General features: G+C 40.6%; 1 protein-coding gene across 19 annotated transcripts in view; it reads right to left on the minus strand.

The window, feature by feature from the left end:
• The window catches only part of ptprsa (protein tyrosine phosphatase receptor type Sa), a 276827-nt gene that overhangs the window by 49348 nt on the left and 206800 nt on the right, over positions 1-20679 (minus strand). For 8 of the 19 annotated variants that reach the window (XM_083558972.1, XM_083558983.1, XM_083558971.1 and 5 more), the window contains 7 exons: positions 20011-20204; positions 13967-14084; positions 6789-7382; positions 5825-5919; positions 4626-4879; positions 2973-3060; positions 469-696 (listed from right to left, as the gene is read on the minus strand). In XM_083558972.1, the coding sequence (XP_083415098.1) occupies positions 469-696; positions 2973-3060; positions 4626-4879; positions 5825-5919; positions 6789-7382; positions 13967-14084; positions 20011-20204 (1571 nt within the window). Of the gene's footprint in view, positions 1-468; positions 697-2972; positions 3061-4625; positions 4880-5824; positions 5920-6788; positions 7383-13966; positions 14085-19149; positions 19177-20010; positions 20205-20679 lie in introns of all 19 variants that reach the window. The other 11 variants (XM_083558969.1, XM_083558980.1, XM_083558986.1 and 8 more) reach the window with 2 other exon arrangements.

Below are 20679 nucleotides of genomic sequence, written 5' to 3' on the forward strand. Positions count from 1 at the left end.
TGAACTAGAAGAACCAAACCTGTACCAGCATGAAATGCTCAAAGAAAATATGAATATATGCTTTACATGGGTTAGGGTGGAGCCTGTTATAGAGCTCCAAACCCTATTGAACACCTTTGGGATGAATGTAAACGTTGAGTGCACCTCAGGCCTCCTCACCTCACCTCAATCAGTACCTGACTTTACCAACTCCCTTGTTTCTAAATGAGCACAAATCCCAACAGAATCTAGAGGAACATCTTTCCAGAAAAGTGGAGGTTATTATACTGTCACTAATACAGCAAATCGGGACAGAATGTGGATGTTCAAAAAGCACATAATTTGAATCCTACGGTCATCTGTCCATAAACTTTTGGTCCATAGCGTGTATGTGACCTGCTGAGATATGAATTGTTGAATGTTATTTGGTTTAAAGTACTGTTCTCTTGTGTACAGACAGCAGGGGGAGCGCCGCGCGTTTCCACTCACCGTGCTGTTGGAGTTGAGCTCGGCCAAGATGAAGAAGACGTAGTCCTGCCCCGGCTCCAGGGCACGATTCTCATAACCGTTGTAGACCATCTGGTTGCCCAGTGTGAAGGTTGGGGGCACGGTGCTTGGTTTAAAGCTAGCGGCAATGTACGGCTTCTTCACGTCCACCTGGCGCAGCTGTCTCGTTGTCCGCGTGTGTCTCTGCTTTGCGCTGCCGTCCCTCAACAGCTGGGAACGTACACAGAAAGGGGGAGAAAAAAAGTATATAAGACAACAGAAGTTCCCACCCAATCAACATTTATCCTGCAAAAAAAATTGTTCTAAGCTCGTTCTTTTTAATTCTCCCTCAGGTCTGGAGGCAACAGGGATATTTGCTGGCGCCGAGCCCAGATTAAAATGGAATGAGTCATCCACTCAGAAGAAGAGAAAAGAGTGAGGGGGGGGGGGGAACTAAACAATGAAGAAACGAGTCATTCGGTAGCCGATATACCCTTGTGGCGGTCACGACTCAAGGTTGAGTGGCTGAAGTGGAGCAGCGTCTAGGAGTGGTGGAGAAGCGGAAGAGTAATTCAGCTCTCTCTCCCCTGGACACGGCCTGAGGGAAAGCTTCAGAAACGCTCAGCTTGATTTAGCTCTCCTGAGGTAACAAGGACGTTCGGCTACGTTTCACAGACGTGTTGGGAAAACGATTTGTGCTTTTGAACGAGGACGTGAACCTGAAAGGCTTGGGATGTCAATCTCGTTCCAAAAAATTTATTTTAATCACTTTAAATGTTAGCAATATTTGAAAGAGAGCTGGGTTTAGCCACGTATGATCCACCCTCATATAGTCATGATTGTAAAGCTTGGAATTTAACTGGCTACCAGCATATCTGTCTAAGGTCCTTCTCAGTTGTTCCAGATTTGACTTATATTTATTTACCCACAGTCATTTTTCCAGTGCTAATTAATTATTTTCCTATATATATGCTAATTATGCTAATAACAAGGTGCCTAAAACACTAAAATATACAATATTAATAGCATACCTGACTTTTTTCACCCATATGTGGTTCTTCTAAAACTGTTACCACAATGAGGCACGCAATTGTATAAAATGCCTTTGGATGCACTAGAAATAAATTTTCCCTTCACTTGAACTTGAAGACCAAAACCTGTTACATCAAAATTCTTCTGGGCACAAAACCAGCTCTATAAGGAGGCAAATAGGGACCAGATATGGAATGGGATATTCAAAAAGGATATACGAATAATATGCTCAAGCGTCCACAGACTTTTTCCGTATAGTGTATTTTGTTTTTAAAAGAACAACTCTAGTGAATATTTGTTGGAAACTGTTAATAATTTAAGTGCAATACAGTGGAAACTCGATAATTTGCGACTGTTCATTTGAAAAATCTGATAGTTCGCAGGTCGTTCCTACTAATAAGTTACATAAAAATGATTATTGTATTATTCATTTAAAGTAGTAAATACAACATTTATGACAAGTAATTCACAATTTTTGTTGAGTTTACACTACAGTAAATGTACACCCAAATGAGGATTGGTTCCCCTTTTGAGTCTGGTTCCTCTCAAGGTTTCTTCCTCATAACATCTAAGGGAGTTTTTCCTTGCCACAGTCGCCACTCGGCTGCTCATCAGGGATAAATACACACCATTCACCTTAACTGTTGATTTCTGTAAAGCTGCTTTGAGACAATGTCTCTTGTGAAAAGCGCTATAGAAATAAACTTGACTTGACTTGACAATTCACCTTGAAAAAGGAACCATCAAAAGGAGTCAAAACCTAACCCTTTTTTGTTACTCGCGAAGGGTCATAGAACGTTGCCCCCGCGAGTATAGAGGTTGCACTGTATAAGTATTAGGACACTCTGTAATTAACATAGCACTGTCATTTCTTCAATTCAATTCAGTTTTATTTGTATGAAGCTTTTAAAAATTAACATTGTCCTAAAGCAGCTTTACAAAAATAAAGAGTTTATGAAGTTGGAATATGTGCAAGTTTAGAGCCTGGACGTTTGTTCCTAGAAGCTTGTCCATTAATGTGTGAACCAGTGGCGACTGTGGCAAGAAAAGCTTCCTGAGATGGTATGAGGAAGAAACCTTAAGAGGAACCAAACTCAAATAGGAGCAAATCCTCATCTTGGTGGCAAAAAATGTCAATTTAATAAAATTCTATCATTTTAGAGGTTTAATGTTTAAAGATGGACACTTAAAGCCATGCAAACTGGGGTCCTGAGTCATTGTAGCAGACTGTTCATATTAATTGAACTAAATCCATCCTCAAAGTTTATAATATTTAATATCTAAATAGAAATCGTCTGATTAATGATGTATGGATGGAGACTTTTCCCCACCATGTAACACCAAAATGTAATTATAGACTTACATTAAAAGTGATTAAAATTAAAAAGTAAGAATGTACATTTTTTGCTTTAGAATATGTAGAAATTCTATTAAATCATATATAATTCAGAGAAAGAAAATTCACTGCCGTTTACCTCCTCCAGATCCATTTCATCAGGGCCTTTGATGTGTCTTATTGGCCCTCTGCCTTTCTTCAGTGGAACCACTACCACATAGACAGACCTGTAAATAGCACAGGTAAAATGTCACATGAATAAATAATGTGAAGCCACAAATAAAAGCTGCCTGATACAGAGCCTGGGGCACAATTACACTTTAGCGCTATAGTGAGGATGTCAATATACTAACCAGAGCTCCAATCACGTGAGAGATACAGACATAAAACTATTTAAGTGACATTTTTCCGATTTTCCTGAGGTAAACATGATCTTGTATAAAACGCAGGTTCTTTATTCTGGCTGAATTTAAGGATGTATCATATAATTTTACAATGTAAGAAATGCATAACTTTAAAACCTAGTGATATGTACAAGACTAAAGCCCATAAGCCGTCTTTTTAAAGCTATTTCTTCAAGTCAACCTTTTGTGAATTATTTCTTTTAAAGTGAGAAAGTTGTCCTTAACCTAACTAAACCTTTAACATGTCTTTCTCCGATACACTTATAAACACCTCAAATTATGCCATTAATTTGTTCCAAGACTCGAGAATAAAAATGACCTAGACCTCACCTAAACCCCTTCACGCAACCCCATATCATTGCTAATACAGTAAATTGTTAATTAATTCATACGTTTTTGTGGATTTTTTCAATATATTTATACATTTTAATTGATGCGAATGAAACATGTACATTGTAGCCTTTGATGCTGATCGTCACTTCCATTAATGGCCACTCAAGCTGAAAGAATGAGCTATTAAAGACGACCTTTTTAATCATTTAATGGCATTTTTTAAAATCTATTAATCTGCCAAATACACAGCTTGAAAATGAGTAGCACCAGGACTAGCACTAGGAACTTATTGGTAGTCATGAACGCCACAATGCAATGAGAGATTTTGAAAAACACCTGCGCAAAACACTACTGTGTATAAACCACCCTGAACCAGAATACTAGAACTTTGACTAAGACTAAACGAAGACAATTAAATCTTACATTATATTACAATTATTATTATTATTATTATGATCATGACATTATACTATAGATATTTTTATATTAGATATTTAGATATTATTTGATAATATTTATTAGATATTATTAAACTTTATTTTGATTTGTGATAGAAGGATATCTGCAAGAGTGAAAGGGAAGGAGGTTTATAGATGTGGTGAGGGAAGACATGCAGGTGAGACAGATGTAGAGGACAAAGTGGTATGGAGACAAATTATCAGCTGAGGTGACCCCTAATGGGAGCAGCTGAAAGTAGAAGATTATACTTGATTTCGTTTTTATCTTGTCCGAAAAAGTTTACATTCCCATTTACAGCATTGGCCCTTATCCAGAGCGACTTATGATTATTTTAATTATACAACTAAACAGCTATGAGGTTAAGGGCCTTGCACAGAGGCCCAGGATTTGGAGCTTGGTGAGGCTGGGATTTGAACTCATGACCTTTAGATATAAAGCCAATTGCCTTAACCACTATGCTGAGCGAAGGCATATTTGTACTTTTTAATGAGATTAAAGCAGTATTTGCTTTAGGTCAATATAGAAACACGCTGTTTTTTAATGAGCATGAGTATTACACTTATGGTTATGGTGACAAAGATATGGACGATGCATACTTGATCATATTCCTGGTCTCGAGCTGAGGCAAGACCATAGTGACGCTGTTGTCCGGTTCTCTCCTGACGTCCAGCTCGGGTTTGTTGGTGAGGATGGAAGGGGCGGTGCGAGCCACGAGCCGGTGTCTGGGGCCTCCGTCACCGCTGTCAAGGCACGTGATGCGAAACTCGTAGGTGCTGTTGGCTCTCAGGTTGGTGATGAGAGCTTTGGTCATGCGGGCGTCTATGTCCAGTTTCTGCCGGTTGTATTCGATCTATGGCAGGAAAATAATAAATCAAAGACAATGAAACGAATGACCTCAAGTGAAAGAGTGTCTGTGAGTGCTGATCCTCATTTCACCTGTCCTTTTAGCTTGTCCTTTTAGCTTGCACATAATGGATAACTGTATAATAACACGTAACGAGTTTTAGGCTGGCGCTAGCGTCTATAACTGAGGCTGATGCGATTAGCATCTCGATGCATGGACAACGATGCGATGCATTCAATGCAATATGGCAAAGGGAAAAAAATGTGATGCTATGCAATTCAATACGGTACAGATAATTTGCTTTCACATATTTTGTTCAGGCAGACAGCAAATTGTCAATTTATTTAAGTGTCTTCTGACCATTTATGCATGGCCCTTTCACAAACAGGCCTTTGTAGTGCAAAAAAAACACAAACAAATTTAATTAAACCAGACATTCTTTTCTTGTTCTGCCTCTAGAAAGATGCAGCTCTACCTCTGCCATGTTAATCTGTATTCTATGTGACTTTTAGGACACGCCTCTGAGAAAGCGCTTGAAAAACAGCTTAGCAAGGAGTTATTGGTCACTTTCTAATTAATAAAAGTTTAAAAACATTTTTACCGATGCAAATATGTTAAAAGCAAAGCATTGCGAAACAAATGCCAACTTGTATCCTGTGCACACCTTTTTTAAATCAATGCATTACAGCGTTAACTTTTATGCCGATGCACAATCTTACCAATATACCGGTCTTAAAATCTTAGTAATTGGTGAACTACAGATCGAATTTGTCTTTCTCCTTGCTGTGAATGTGCACAAATGGCTGTCAGTGTGACTTAATTGACAGTCAAGATATCCATAATTTCTGTGGCTTGAACACAAAAAGTGACAGAGCAGAAATTCAGATCAAGATGCCTAGAAAACAAACATTGCCCAACTGTTGTTAAGGGTTTTGGTTTAATCTTACTCACCGTGCAGCGGTATGGAAAGCGGCTGTCAGAAAACTTCCATGCCAGCAGCACTGTTGTCTTGGTGACCAACTTAACTGTGAAGTTTTTAGGAACATCTGGCCACACAAATGCGGACAGGAGTGAAAAAAGAGAAACAGACAGCTGCTTTAGTTAAGATGACAAGGGATCATTAAAAGAAAAACAAAAAGACAGGAAGCCTGTATTCCTGACGGGTTCCTGGCAAGTAATTGGTGTGTGGTGACCGCTGTGAAGGAGGTGAATAAAGGTGTTAGGACAAACATTACAAGACACTTCCCGAAAAGTGGACACAACAAACCCATGGAGCACAGGATGACATACAACTCAGCCCGGTCAGATTGACCCTACCAACCCAGAGTGACTACGAAAGTCCCACAAACCCCAAAGACAGAGCTCTGGATTGGCAGTGTCACACTGAGTTAGGCAGGGACAAGAGGACGGGCCAAATCACAGCATGCCTACAGTTGTTAGGAGTGTGTCTTGGGTTTCCATGCCACAAAACCAGAATAGGACGGGAAAGGGTGGGTGAACTTTAAAAAAACAACAAAAAAAAAAAAAATAACCAAAAAACTCAAATATGCATCAAGACTGCCTACAACTAAGATGTGACTCTCGTCTGAGCCTTCTCCTACCTGGCCATACCTGAAGGGGTGTGCTTAATGAGGGCGGGGGTGTGTGTGTGTTCTGGCACTGTGAGAAGCGTGTCTGACCTTTCAGCACTTACCTCACGGTTTTCGGCGTTCCTCCCTTTCAAAACTGACTGACTTTTAACTTACTGACTCGACTTTTACCTGGGTTTGGGTTAGTGAGATGAGCATCCCCCCGTGCGTTAGTTTAATCGAATCGCGTTGTAGGTGCTTGCATTTTCAGTGGGGGGGTTGTGGTGTTGTCGTGATTTTTTTTTTTAGGTTTCCTGGAGAAAGAGAGACAGAAAAGCAAGCCCTACCTGTAGTGAGGGCCACTGTGCGGTACTGGACGGGCGGGCTGTACGGCCCGGGACCTACGCTGGTATGTGCACGTACTTTCACGTCATAAACAGAGTCCGGTTTCAGGCTGTTCAACGTGTAGCTGTGTTCGGTGGACGGTAGGCGCAGCTCTAAGGGCATACTGGCGGAACCTGCTTCCTGGTACGCCAGCGTGTACTCTGTAATGGCGCCATTGCGCTCAGCCAGAACCGGGGGCAGCCAGGAGAACTGCACTGAGCAGCAGGTGATATTGAAAGCATCGCTGATTTGCGGGTAGCCATGCGGCACCTCTTCTTCAAGGCTCAGCTCCTGTTTAGCCTCCTCACCAAAACCGGAACGTGACTTGGCCGAAATCTTGAAGATGTAAGTGGCGCCCCGGTGCATGTTAGGCACTGAGAACTCATGCTCATACGGCGCAAATTCCAGCGTTGCCAGCGGTGGGACGTCTTTACGACCAAACTGGAGGCGATAACCAAGCAGCTCCATGCCGGGGACGAGAAGCTCAGGAGGGACCCAATGTACCACTGCAGAGCTCTCAGAGTCCTGATGAACCCAAAGAGAGGGAGGGCCTGGTACTGCAGAAAAACACACAATTTCACATTAGCGTAATTAATTTACATACTAATAACAGCATTGAAAAGAACAGCAATAATAATTAGCAATTACATATTTTCTGTTCCTCTGAATAACAGTAATTAACATGATGGAATGAGGAGGACAATGGACTTGAATGAGAGGCGTCAATTTTGATAAGTTCAATAAGGTAATCACAAGCAGGTACAGAGCCAGAACAAAACCCCACTCTGCCCACTGGTTCTGACTGGATTTTTTATTCTAAACATTCGTCCATTCATCTATTTAACTTCAGAAACTGATTCATCATGGTCTGGGTTGTGATGGATTCAGAACATATCGATTTACATTTACCCAGAGTGGCTAAACAGTTGAGGGTTAAGGGTCCTTACACCTTGGGTGCAATTAGAGGCCATTGTCATGGACCATAAATACACACACATTCACAAAAAGAAGCACAATCTTGAGGCACCAAGGAAACCCACATAGAATTGGGAAAACCATGGAAACTCCATACAGACAGTAACCCAAGCCAAGGGTCAAATAATAAACCACAGAGCTAAGAGAGACAAGTTGTGATTAATAAAAAAATTATTTGCATTTACAGCATTTGGCAGACACCCTTATCCAAAGTGACTAGCGATTTATCTAAGCCTTGCTCAAGGGCCCAATAGTGGCAACTTGCTGAGTGGTGCTGGGATTTAAACTCACAACCTTTCGATCAGAAGCACAAAATCTTAACCACTGAGCTACCCCTTCCCCTCAATTGGCAGATTGCCTTATCCAGAGTGTTGTGCAGCTTGGTGTAGCTGGGATTTGAACTTACAACCTTTGTATCCAAAGCCCAATTCCTTAACCACTAATCTACCACCTCCCATTCATGGGAGAAGGTTGTAGCACAAAATTTAAAGCTTTGGTTTACTGATTAGAAGGTCGGACCTCCCTTATTCAAGCCCCAGAATTGCCAAGGGGCCCCTATGCAAGCCCTTAACCATCTGTGTTTGGTTCTGACCCCAGCTTCCTAACATCACTGGGATATGTGAAGAAAGTTTTAGACTGTGCTGTAAAGCATTTTTTTTCTTTTTTTTATTGCACCACACTGAGATTATGACATAATCATTATTTGCATCTTGACTTTCAACTACTAAATGCTCGATTGATCCTGGCTCACCAACATCATTTATATTCTCCATCATGTGAATCATGACTTTACTCTTATACAATAATACTTTTATAGCATAATAATGTGGCACCACTGAACCACTGGGTAGGAGAAGCTAAGTGGATAGGATGTTAGACTACTGATCAGGTCATGGGTTTAAATCTAGCACCATGACCTTGTGCAAGGCCCTTAACCCTCAATTGCTCAGCTGTACAAGAAGAAGAGACTTTGTCTCATGTACATTACAGCCCATTAAAATTTCCAGCAAATTTTTAGAGTCAGAGTGCAGGATCAGCCACGATACAGAGTTGTACTTGGTAATATTGTGGTTCCAACCCCCGCCCCCCTCGATCAGTAACCCAGAACATTAACCACTGAGCTCCAAGTAAACAAGTATAACTGAAATAACTATAAGTTTCTTTGTCAAATTTCATTAATGTAAATGTAATGTTTTCCAAAGAGGAAAAAACATTAAGCATTTTTTTTTATTTTGAGTACAAGGAGCTTCAGAATGTAATTAATATTCGTCATGAATTCCTCTTCTGTGTGCAACTGCTTTGTACTCCATGTGCTCTAGGTTATATTCCACTTATGCTTTAGTAATAGTCCTCTCTCTGCATCACATTATTGGCATGTTATCTGACTGTGGACACCTGTTTTGTGTCTCGTTTTTGATTCGTTGGCTTATTTATGCCCTGTTGTTCGTGTTTTCTGAAGTCTTATTCATTTTGCAGGCTAAGCGTTCTTATCCTTGGCTCTTCCTGTTGTACTTTGACCCCTGCTATGCTTCTAAATAGGTGTTTTGTTTGTTGTATTGTCCATAATAAAACACAGTGTGTGTGTCATGATAGTAACCTGCCATTTTTTTTTTTAGAATATATATACATTTTGGCCAAAACTAAAAAAACATATTGAAAAAGTCTTCATTTGAAAAATTTAAAGAATTCTAATAAAGGATTAATCTGCTGAGATGTATCACTTCAAATAAAAGGAGAAATGAGAGAACCTGAAGTGTCTCAGGAACGAGACAGAAAGGGAGGAATGAAGGTGATGAGATACATGGTGCAATATGGTGCAAGACGAGAACGCGAAGCGGGGGTCAGTGTCTCTCCGTGATTGAGGCTGTAAAACGCAGACTCCACTTCAGCCCCGGTGTGCCGGCCAACACGCACCTCTTTCAATCCCTCACTCCACGGCCCCAGGCACGTTTCCCATCACGGCCCGCATTAATGGCTGCTGTTGACACACAGCCGCTGATTGAGAACGGATTGGGTTTCACTTTCATTTCCTCCCTCTCTTGTGCTCTAATTTCCAGCTCCCTAACTGCCCTTCTCATTTCCAGCCGAGCCGGGAGGAGGACTGAGGAGCGATCAGGCAAGGAGGAAGGGAAAAAAAGCCCTTTGATGATGGAGGAATTAATTCTAAGCTTCACAGCGAGTTATGCTGGGCTTCAGAAGTTCTCGTGTCACTTTTTTTCCTGTACTGAATTAATTCCAAATACACGCTGTGGGCAAACTTTTCCACTTAATCACATTTGGAAAACAAAGAAATTATGATTTTTTTTTTAAAAGAAAATCTATAATACATTAGAAAAATCTTTAGAATTAAATAGATCCTTTATTAAATCTAGAATGAATTAAATTTAGGATTTTATTTACTATTACTTTGAATAATCGTGCCTTACATTACCCACAATGCATTAACATTTATGACATTTGGCAGATGCCCTTATCCAGAGTGACTTTTATCTTAATTTATCTTATTTATACAATTTAACATCTATAGAGTTAAGGGCCTTGCTCAGGGGCCCAGGAGTGGCAGCTTTGTGTAGCATGACCTTCAGATACAAAGTTGAATGTATTAACCTTGAAGCTACCACCTCCCTGGAACAATAGCATTGATAATGGTGCTACCCAAGGGTATGCAAGATCAAGACAGGCACCCCTGCCTTTTAATTCCAAAAAAAGGGTTAAATTAAAGGATAAATACACCACACACAAAATCGACGAAGTTGGAATTCACAAGTTTAGTGCCTATGTTTTATCCTTATAAGTTTATCCCTGAATAGTGAGCCAGTGGCGACTGTGGAAAGGAAAAACTCCCTGAGATACCATGAGAAAGAAACCTTTAGAGAAACCAGACTCAAAAAGGAACCATCCTCATCTGGTTTGCACCAAATGTCCATTTATTGCATTTTCTTAAATTGTTGAGGTGTTCTGTTTAGTGATGAATCCTTCTTTTAAACTCCAATGTATCTGGCAATAACCTTTTAGTGCAGCACAGACCTGCCAACTAGCAACCACCAAATTAGCACCTAAATCACTAAACACATCACACATATTCCAATACAAACATTTACAGCACTTCAGAATTGACTTGTTCTTTAATCCTTGACCTTCACTCGGAGTCACATCTGGATGTTTAATAAATAAATAGATACAGATGGACGTTTTTGGCGTCCGTATGATAAAATGGCGCCGCTGGATGCTTTCAGATCGATTGCGGTGTCCGGATCAATCACGGTCATGTCTTTTCTTTCTGATGACACGCCACATCGAAAACGATCGATACAAGGACATTTACTGTGGAGATGAAGGTGCTGTAAACTACTCTAATCTTTATATTGAAAAAGCTTTGTGGCGATTTCACGACAGAAAAACCCCTGTGCACCGTGTGGCAGGATCAGGATTGATCTGAGACATGATGACTGAAGTGTAGCAAAACAAAATAAATTCAGAAAAGTCAATTTTCTAAGCTCAATCCATTTTAATGTATCATATACACTTTATGGTATATACACAAAAGTACTGGGGCTCCTGAGTTTTCCGGATATATGTTGTTATTCCGCAAACTGTTTCCATGAAGTTGGAAATTATATAGGGTGCCTTTACTTTCGATAGCATTCAATTTTCCCTTCATTTGAACTAGGAGACTAAACCTGTTCCAGCATGACAGTGGCCCTGTGCACAAAGCCAGCTCCATGAAGATATACTATATATGGGTCCAGTGTCCGTATAGTGTATGAGCAATAGACATGGCTTTAAAGATTATTTTGTTGATTGAAATGCATCCTTTTGTACAAAAGCCATATAAATGTGAGCATCATCAGTTAATTACATCTTCAACTTATATCTTATGGATATGTAAATTTGCACTTAAAATACTATCAAACGTTTACATTTCTGTCTTTTGAATCGTTCTGACACACAGCACACACTTATTCGAGGATCACACTATTCCATTTTTAGTGCAAATCTGAGAAGGCGCTGTATAAAGGGCCCAGCTTGGCCCCCCGGCTGGATGATTAGCATGCATCTGGAGCCCTGAAGCCTATCTCTGATTGGCAGACGGGAGGCTAAAGGTGGCGGCTGTGGAGAGTCCACGAGCATTTAAAAAGCGAGGCGCAGGCTTAAGTTGTCTGACAGCACAATACCCTCGATATAAAGCATGAAAGTGCCTGGAGTGCCTCCTCTGAGCGCCCATTGGCCGAGCCGCCCTGCCCTGCTGTCACATGAAAGACTGTGATGCTCTTTAGCCGAGAAGGGCTAAGTCCGTTTTCCGCTTTCTCTCCTTTTCACTTCATATATTTATTTATTTTGTTTAAGCTCTTTCTCCACACTCTCAGAAATGAGAAAAGGAGGGGGAGCGGGGGATGACGAGCATACTTTTTGAGAGCCTGAGTGTGTGGCCAGTGAGTTTGTGAGTGAGTGGGCATGTGTGTGTGTGTGTGTCTGTGTGATGAGTCTGATGGGCAGCGGCAGCGGAGCTGTCACACACTGACACTTGCGATATGCGTACCTGTCACACTGGACGTATCGCAGAAGAGCTAAGAGTCTCACCAGCAACAAAAAACATGCCGTTGATGTGTGTTCCGGAGTCGCCTCTGACCTGCAACCTGCACTGCTGCCCCGACCTGCTGCTTTCAGCTCTAAACACACAAGCACTGTCTCCGACTAGCATACTGCCACCAAGGTTCACTACTGCAGCTGTCATGGAGGTGTGGCATCAGGTTATTAAATAAAAAAAAAAAGGGTGGCTGAAAAGAATGCTTAAACTCTGCTGTATGCATCAGTCCCACTGCAAAGGGGGTGTGGCCTTTGTATGTATTAATCTGAGTTAAAAGAGGGTGTGGCCGCTGTATGTATCAGTCTCACTGAAAAGGGTGTGTGGCCCTGTATGTATTAGTCTGAGTAAAAAGAGGGTGTGGCCACTGTATGTATCAGTCCCACTGAAAAGAGGGTGTGGCCTCTGTATGTATCAGTCCCACTAAAATGGGGTGTGGCCTCTGTATGTATCAGTCTAAATAAAGAGGGTGTGGCCACTGTATGTATCAGTCCCACTGAAAAGAGGGTGGGGCCTCTGTATGTATCAGTCTGAGTAAAAAAAGGGTGTGGCCACTGTATGTATAAGTCCTACTGAAAAGAGGGTGTGGCCTCTGTAAGTATCAGTCTGAGTAAAAAGAGGGTGTGGCCGCTGTATGTATCAGTCCTACTGAAAAGAGAGTGTGGCCTCTGTATGTATCAGTCTGAGTAAAAAGAGGGTGTGGCCACTGTATGTATCAGTGCCACTGAAATGTGGGTGTGGCCTCTGAAATTTTCAGTCTAAGTAAAAAAGGAGGGTGTGGCAGCTATATATATCAGTCCTACTGAAAAGAGGGTGTGGCCTTTGTGTGTGTCATTACCAGTAAAAAAAAGGGTGTAGCCTGTGTGAGTCTTATTGAAAAGAGGGTGTGGGCTTTGGGTTTGTCATTCTAAGTGAAAAGAGGGTGTTGCCTTTGCCTTACCGTGGTCAAAGAGGCGTGACATATGTAATTGTCAGTCCAAATTAAATAGATGGTAGGTCATTAAGAATGCAAAAAAATAAATGTCCACTGTCCCTGTACTGTGTCACTTGTGCATGTCAAAATTGGTGACAAAGGTCATTGGTTTCATTGGCTCCCTTGTCTGTCTAATATCATGAGAGACTGCATCCTCTCAGAAAAGCCCCCCTTTGCAATCTTTACGCAATGCTGTATCTTAAGTGATGCTTTTCTGTTACTAAGTTAGATAACTGAGTCAAGAACAAAACCATCATATCCATTTTGGTCCAGCTTTGAAACCCTTAAACACAGCTGCCGTCTGGACTCACAGCCAAATTACCCACGAACAAACAACTGCAATAACCCGATATTGTGCTTTCCTTTTTCTCCTTGGCTTTTATCTGTAATAAGAAAAACCTCACAGGTGCAATCAGGAGCTCACGCAGCACAGATAATCCCCCCATCACACCACTCGTGTTATTACTGCTGGCTTGCCACGCTCCGGCCACCTTTACGCGTTCTGCTAATGTCTCTTGTTTTTCCCCAGGGTTCATTTGGCTGCTGGAGGTGGCAGCAGGCAGCGTGTGGCGCTCTCTCTGTGTGATGACACCTGCATCAGCACTCACCTGCTCCCTTGGTCACCACTAGTTTGGGTTTGCTGCGTGCTCCATCGCCTTTGGTGGTGTAGGCTGCCACTGTGATGGAATAGGTGGTGTCAGGCTGCAGGCCCCCGATCACCATCTCCTGCAGCAAGCACATAAAAGAAGAAGAAAAAGAGTGTAGGGTCATAAAAAAATACACACAGTTAGTCTATGGGGAAGAGTGTATGCACTGCCACAGCTTTCGTTTCATCCACTCTAACATCTGTGTACTATGGATTTAGTGTTACATAATTTGGTCTCAGCAGTGTTCAGGAGGTCACGGGGATGTTTAATGGGGACCGGGATGATCTCAATGTTGTGATATAGTCATTTCAGGGGCAGTGTGATTTTTGTCTCATGAACCATCTAGGACATGATCCGAGGGTAATTAATAGAAGAAAGGTCTGAGCAAATAGTCAGGCTGAGGGATCCTGTCTGTCAAACAAGCTTCAGAGAGGTCACTATTAATGCACAGATTTACAGAGGGCACGGTTTGATTCACTGTAAAGTGGATTTCCTCATACTGTGTAGTTTCTTGTACAGGGATGCGCAAGGAAAATGGAAATTTTGGAATTAGGCGTTGGTAAGCCTGGGGCGTCTGCGAATGTTTGGAACCAGTGAGCGCTCATTTTGAACCCCTTGCCATTAGTTATAATGGAGCAGCGGAGTGGTGCGCAACGTAAGCTGCCATCGTGAGGAGCCCTCGCCTCTCCGTTTCACAACATGCATCATCGTTGTGTTGAACAGTTTCTTCGAAAAGACACACCCATGTTGTAATCGCATGAGCAGACGGAACACAATTATGAAGTCCCGAACGGTAATGACGTCGAAATTCCCTTTGTGCGGCACTCGAACTATCAGCATTATTATAAAAGGGTTTTTACAGCAAACACTCATTGTGCACCACTCCACTGCTCCATTAGAAGCAATGGCAAGGGGATTGCTATATGGAAACCGATTGAAACGAGCTTGCACTGGTTCCAGACAATTGCCGATGTCCCAGGGTCACCGACTCCTAGTTTCAAAATGTCCCCTTTTCCTGCGCCACACTGTTCATGCTGAGTGTTTTTGGTGGTAACACAAGATTTATCCACACAACACTATTAGCATCAACCTGCCACACTCTCTAGATTAGCTGTAATTCTGAATGAGTAAACAGGTTAAACTTTGGAAATGAGGGAGTTGTTTCCCTTTCACCAGGGTCTATAATCTGCTCCGCACTCTTCTCATGATCTCTATGATTTTAATAGTGTGACATCCTATACAGGAAACTTAGCAGTGTTGCTAGCAGCATACTTAAATGACTGATTTCTTAATACAGTACTACTACCCCAATTCCAAAAAAGTTGGGACACTGTGTAAAACCTGTAATCATAAACTAGGGGTGTAATGTTACACAAAATTCACGGTTCGATACGTACCTCGGTTTTTAAGTCATGGTTCGATTCGATTTTGGTACGGTTAGAGAAAAGAAATTTCCCTAGCCGTAAATTGATTGTCGCTTTTTATTGACGCAGTTTATTATTATTAACATTTGCGCTCGTGAATATTTCAACAGTTTACATTTTTTAAATATGTAATATGCATGGTTGCATAAATTATATGAAATTAAATATTTTTATATTTAATAAAAATAAAATAGTAAAAATTGAATTAATGCGATAATTCTTTTACTATATTAAATTGAGTAATCAATCAAATTGGCACTAATTAACACAAATTAAATTGATGAAATAAAATTAAAGAAATGAAAAAATGTAATTAAATAATTTACATTTGTTAGACCACATTTGGGGTCATACATGTGTATGTAAGTGTGTGTGTGTGTGTGTGTGTGTGTGTGTGTGTGTGTGTGTGTGTGTGTGTTACATTTAATGTTTAATTTTCTAAAGATTTTATCTACTTAACTGTTTCTCTTATTTTAGCATATTTTACTAAACGTCTTCATGCCTTCCATCCTTTATTCATTCACTCCCTCTTCATTCCTTCCGTCCTTTATTCATTTTGGCCACAAATGAAAAAAAAATTAAAAAGTGTGCTAGCTGCTGGTGAATGAAAAGAAGGAGGAAGAAAAACAGGTGACACTAGCTACTTCCTGGTTAGCGCCAAACGCTAGCGCTATGGATTCTGCAGCGTTTTCTTGCATGCGCAAAACAAATCTTATTTTCAGTACGGAGTGAGAATAAGTACGGAATATAATAATTTAAAAAATGCTCTCAAAGTGCGGGGTAGAGACTAAACAAACTTTCGATTAACCACCACGTTATACATTCCTGAGGGAACACAGATTTCAAGTCAGATGTACTGAAAAAAGGAAAGCCCTGTACCGATAAATATCGGTACGAATATGTGTACCGTTACACCCCTATCATCAACTTCTATTTTGTTCACAATAGAACATAGGAAACATATCAAATGTTGAAACTGAGGAAATGTACCATTTTAAGGAATTCTTTTTTAAATTTGATGGCTGCAACACATCTCAAAAAAGGTGGGACAGGGCAACAAAAGTCTGGAAAAAAAAAGTGTTGTTAAAATTGAACAGGTGGAGAAACATTTTGCAGGGAAATAAATGAATTGACAACAGGTCTGTAAAAAGAGTGGTGCTAAATAGTGTATCTTATAGAGACAGAGTTACTCAGAAGTAAAGATGGTACTGAACTGGCCTGCCTGCAGTCTAGACCTTTCACCATTTGGCATGATTAAACAAAAAACACAACAAAGGACACCCAGAACTGTTAAGCAGCCAGAATCCTGTATCAAAGATATATGGGACAACATTTCTCTCCTAAAACTTGGCCCAGATGTACACAGACAGAAGATGTGATGCTACACATTGGTGAACATGCGTGTTGCAGCCATCAAATTCAAAATGACTTTGTTTTTTATCCCTTAAAATGGTACATTTCCTCAGTTTAAATATTTGATATGTTTTTTTGTTAATGGATTTCTGAGATTTGCAAATCATTGCATTCCGTTTTTTGCACAGCGTCCCAACTTTTTTGGAAGTGGGGTTGTTTTACTGATAGCAAGCAGATTCTGCATTTTAAATAAAATCATAAGGCGTGACTTGAAATACTGAATCTGTTTGCTATTAGTAAATAGCAAACAGCTCTGATAGTCTTAGTACTAATACTAACATTGAGTGTTTGGTATCAGCGTAGACAAGCCATTGGACCAGATAAGTGGAGCGGGTGAAATAAACGCTGGGCACGTGCGGGGAAATATGAAAAGATACCCATGTGTGGGTCCGATTATTGGGTGGAACAAACAATGTACAACCCGAATTCCGGACATTTTTTTTTTATTTGAATAAAATAAAAATTAAAAAACTTTCAAATCACATAAGCCAATGTTTCTTTCACAAAAGAACATAGAGAACATAAATGTTTAAACCGAGAAATTTTACACTTTTGTGCAAAAAAAATAATTTAATTTAAAGTTTGATGCATTCTATAGGTTTCAAAAAAGTTGGCACAGGGGCCAACAAATGGCTAAAAATGCCAGACATTTTGAAAAAATTCAGCTGAAAGAACAACTAGTAACTAATAAAGTTGATCTGTAACATGATTAGCTATAAAAAAAGATGTCTTAAAGAGGCAGATTCTCTCAGAAGTAAAAATGGGCAGATGCTCTCCAATCTATGAACGAGTGCGTATAAAGATTGTGGAATACTTTAACAACGTTCCTCAACGTCAAATTGCGAAGGCTTTGTAAATCTCATCATCTACAGTATATAACCTCATCAAAAGATTCAGAGAGGGTACAAGGACCTTCGTTGAATGCCTGTGGTCTTCGGGGCCCTCAGACGACACTGCATCACTCATCAGCGTGATTGTGTCATTGATAATACTTCCAGAAACCACTGTCGGTAAACACAATCCACCATCTTCATCTGCAGATGCAAACTAAAGCTCTATAATGCAAAAAGGAAGCCATATCTGAACATGGTCCAGAAACGCCGTCGTGTCCTGTAGGCTGAGACTTCAAATGAAATTGTTAAAAGTGGAAAAGCGTTCCATGGTCATGAACATTGTGTCCTCCGGGCTAAAGAGGAGGGGGACCTTCCATCGGCGTTCGGTTCAAAAGCCAGCATCTCTGATGGTATGGAGGTGCATACAGTAAGTGCATACGGTATGGGCGGCTTACATGTTTTAGAAAGCACTATGAATGCTGAAAGGTATATAAAGGTTTTAGAGTAACATATGCTCCCCTCCAGACGACATCTATTTCAGGGAAAACTTTGTGTATTTCATCAGGACGATGCGAAACCACATACTGCAGCTATTACAACAGAATGGCTTCATAGTAGAAGAATCCGGGTGCTGAATTGGCCTGCCTGCAGTCCAGATCTTTCACCTATAGAGAACATTTGGCCCATCATTAAACGAAAAATACGCCAACGACGACCACAAACCCGTAGAATGCAAGAACCCGCAAGAATTGGACCAAATTCCAACAGCAAAACTCCAGAAACTCATAACCTCAATGACCAGATGTCTACAAACAGTTTTAAAAAAAGGAGCTGCTACACCATTGTAAACATGCCCCCGTACCAACTTTTTTGAGACCTGTAGCAGGCATCCAATTTGAAATGTGCATACAATTTGTGCATAAAAGTGTACAATTTCTCAGTTTAAACATTTATGTCCTCTATGTTCTATTGTAAATAAAATATTGGCTAATGTGATTTGAAAGTATTTTAGTTTTCATTTTATTCAAATAAAAAAAAAATTCCGGATTGTACATAAATCATGCAAATGTGTGAGTGCTGGGTTACTGATGCATCCAAAAGCACAAAAAAACCCCACACACATAGACACACAAACACAACCCCCCCCCCCAAGAAAAAAATAAAAAATAAAAAAAGGACTAGTGGGTCAAGAGATTGTTTATCTCTCTTGAGCTCATGACACAATATTCATATTCACACACTTCAGAGCTGCACTGCAAAACAACACACACAGACACAGACATTAATGAGCTCTTGATGTTGCATCACTCCCTCTGTGCATCATCAGTGGTGTGTACTGAGTGACACCGCTGCTTGAAACGCCGCTCTCAGATCAAATTCCATCTCGGGCTGAGAGTGACCCTCGGCAGAGAGTGATGCAACACGCCGAGCTCCACGACCACGCACAACGCGCCGCATCTCCGTCTGTACTCACGTATTCGGCTGTATCGTCTGTTTCCCACTGATTCCCCCCACCCAGAGGAGAGTGCATGGGAAAGCAATTTCAGAAAGAGAGAAAGAGACATATACAGGGAGAGAGAAAAAGAGAGAAAGAGAGGCATGAACGGAGAGGAAGAGAGAGCCACTGAAGCGAAGAGCACTCCAAAGCATGCTTGAAAAGTGGGTCGGTATGTAAAAGGGAGAAAAAGTTAAAAGATAAGAGCAGCCAATAATTTGCTCTGTTCAAGGATTCGGAAGTCTGCCTGTCCGTTCTGTACGTGCGACTGGATTTTTTTTTTCCCCCATCTGCAAGCCATAAGGTGTGCATTCATTTCAAATCTCTTACAGAGTTCCTTCAACACCACGCTTGGACTTTCTTAAAGCCGGCCTTCAAAGTGGCTTTGGGGTAAAGATGTGAGTGGAGCTCTAAAGTACAGAAATTCTCCATGACCTAAAATTGCATTTTCCATTAATTTTTTTTCCCCACTCATTTACTCAGGACATGCCTGATATCTAAAACACATTCCCAGTTAATAAAAACTACAATTTAATATTCAGGGAAGGAGCCTCCAGTATCAGCACTTGATAAAACTACAGGTTTTGTGCACAGATTAATGTGCATTAAGACAGAAAAAGGAAAAAAATCTAATATGTTATAAAGTATTTTAAAACCTTTTTTATTTGGTGTATTTGAGAAGTTTATGAGTAGTGTGAAGAGTGTGTTTGGAGTGTGTGAACAGTGTGAGCAGTGTGAGAAATGTGTGAAGAATGTGTGAGCAGTGAGAAAAGTGTGTGAGCAGTGTGAAGAGTGTGAGGAGTGTGTGACCAGTATGTAGAGTGTGTGAAGGGTGTGTACCTGGGCATCAGCCAACATTACATCCTTGATGAGTGGGAGCCCACGTGCTTCACCGTTCTCCACCCGCACATAGTGCACCTGGTAACCACGGATCTGACCGTGCTGTCGCCCTGGCAACAGTGAGCGCCACATCACCTTTAATGCAGTGGAGTTCATCACCTCCACTTCTACCCTCCGAGGGGGCGCACCGGGAACTATGAGGAAAAAAAGACAACGTTAAAGTCCTGGATATATTTGAGTTCAGTTTTGAGTTTTATATCAATTAGAATTTCTGTTTGAGAGTCCGGGTTAATGTCCTGTTTTTGAGTTAAAAATCCTAGTTAAAATGTGAGTTTTGAGTTTGACTTCTAATTTTAATTCTGTCATTATGTTAAAATCCTGTTTACATTTTTGATAAAAATCCTGGTTTTGAATTTGAACCCTGGTAAAAAAAAAATGCATTTCATTGGCCCTGTACAATGACAATAAAGCAGAATCTGATCTCATCTAATCTCAGTTTTGAATTTAGAGTTTTGACTTTGAGATTAAAATCCTGTTTTCATTTTAAAATCCTGGTTTTGAGTTAAAATTTAGATTGAATGCAGTTAAAATTAACTGATTAGTTAAAATCCTGGCTAAAATCCCGATTTTGAGTTGGAATCCTGGATCACATTATAAATTCCTTTCTTT

This window comes from Silurus aristotelis, assembly GCF_946808225.1.
Source record: "Silurus aristotelis genome assembly, chromosome: 13".
In the NCBI taxonomy this organism is placed as follows: domain Eukaryota; kingdom Metazoa; phylum Chordata; class Actinopteri; order Siluriformes; family Siluridae; genus Silurus; species Silurus aristotelis.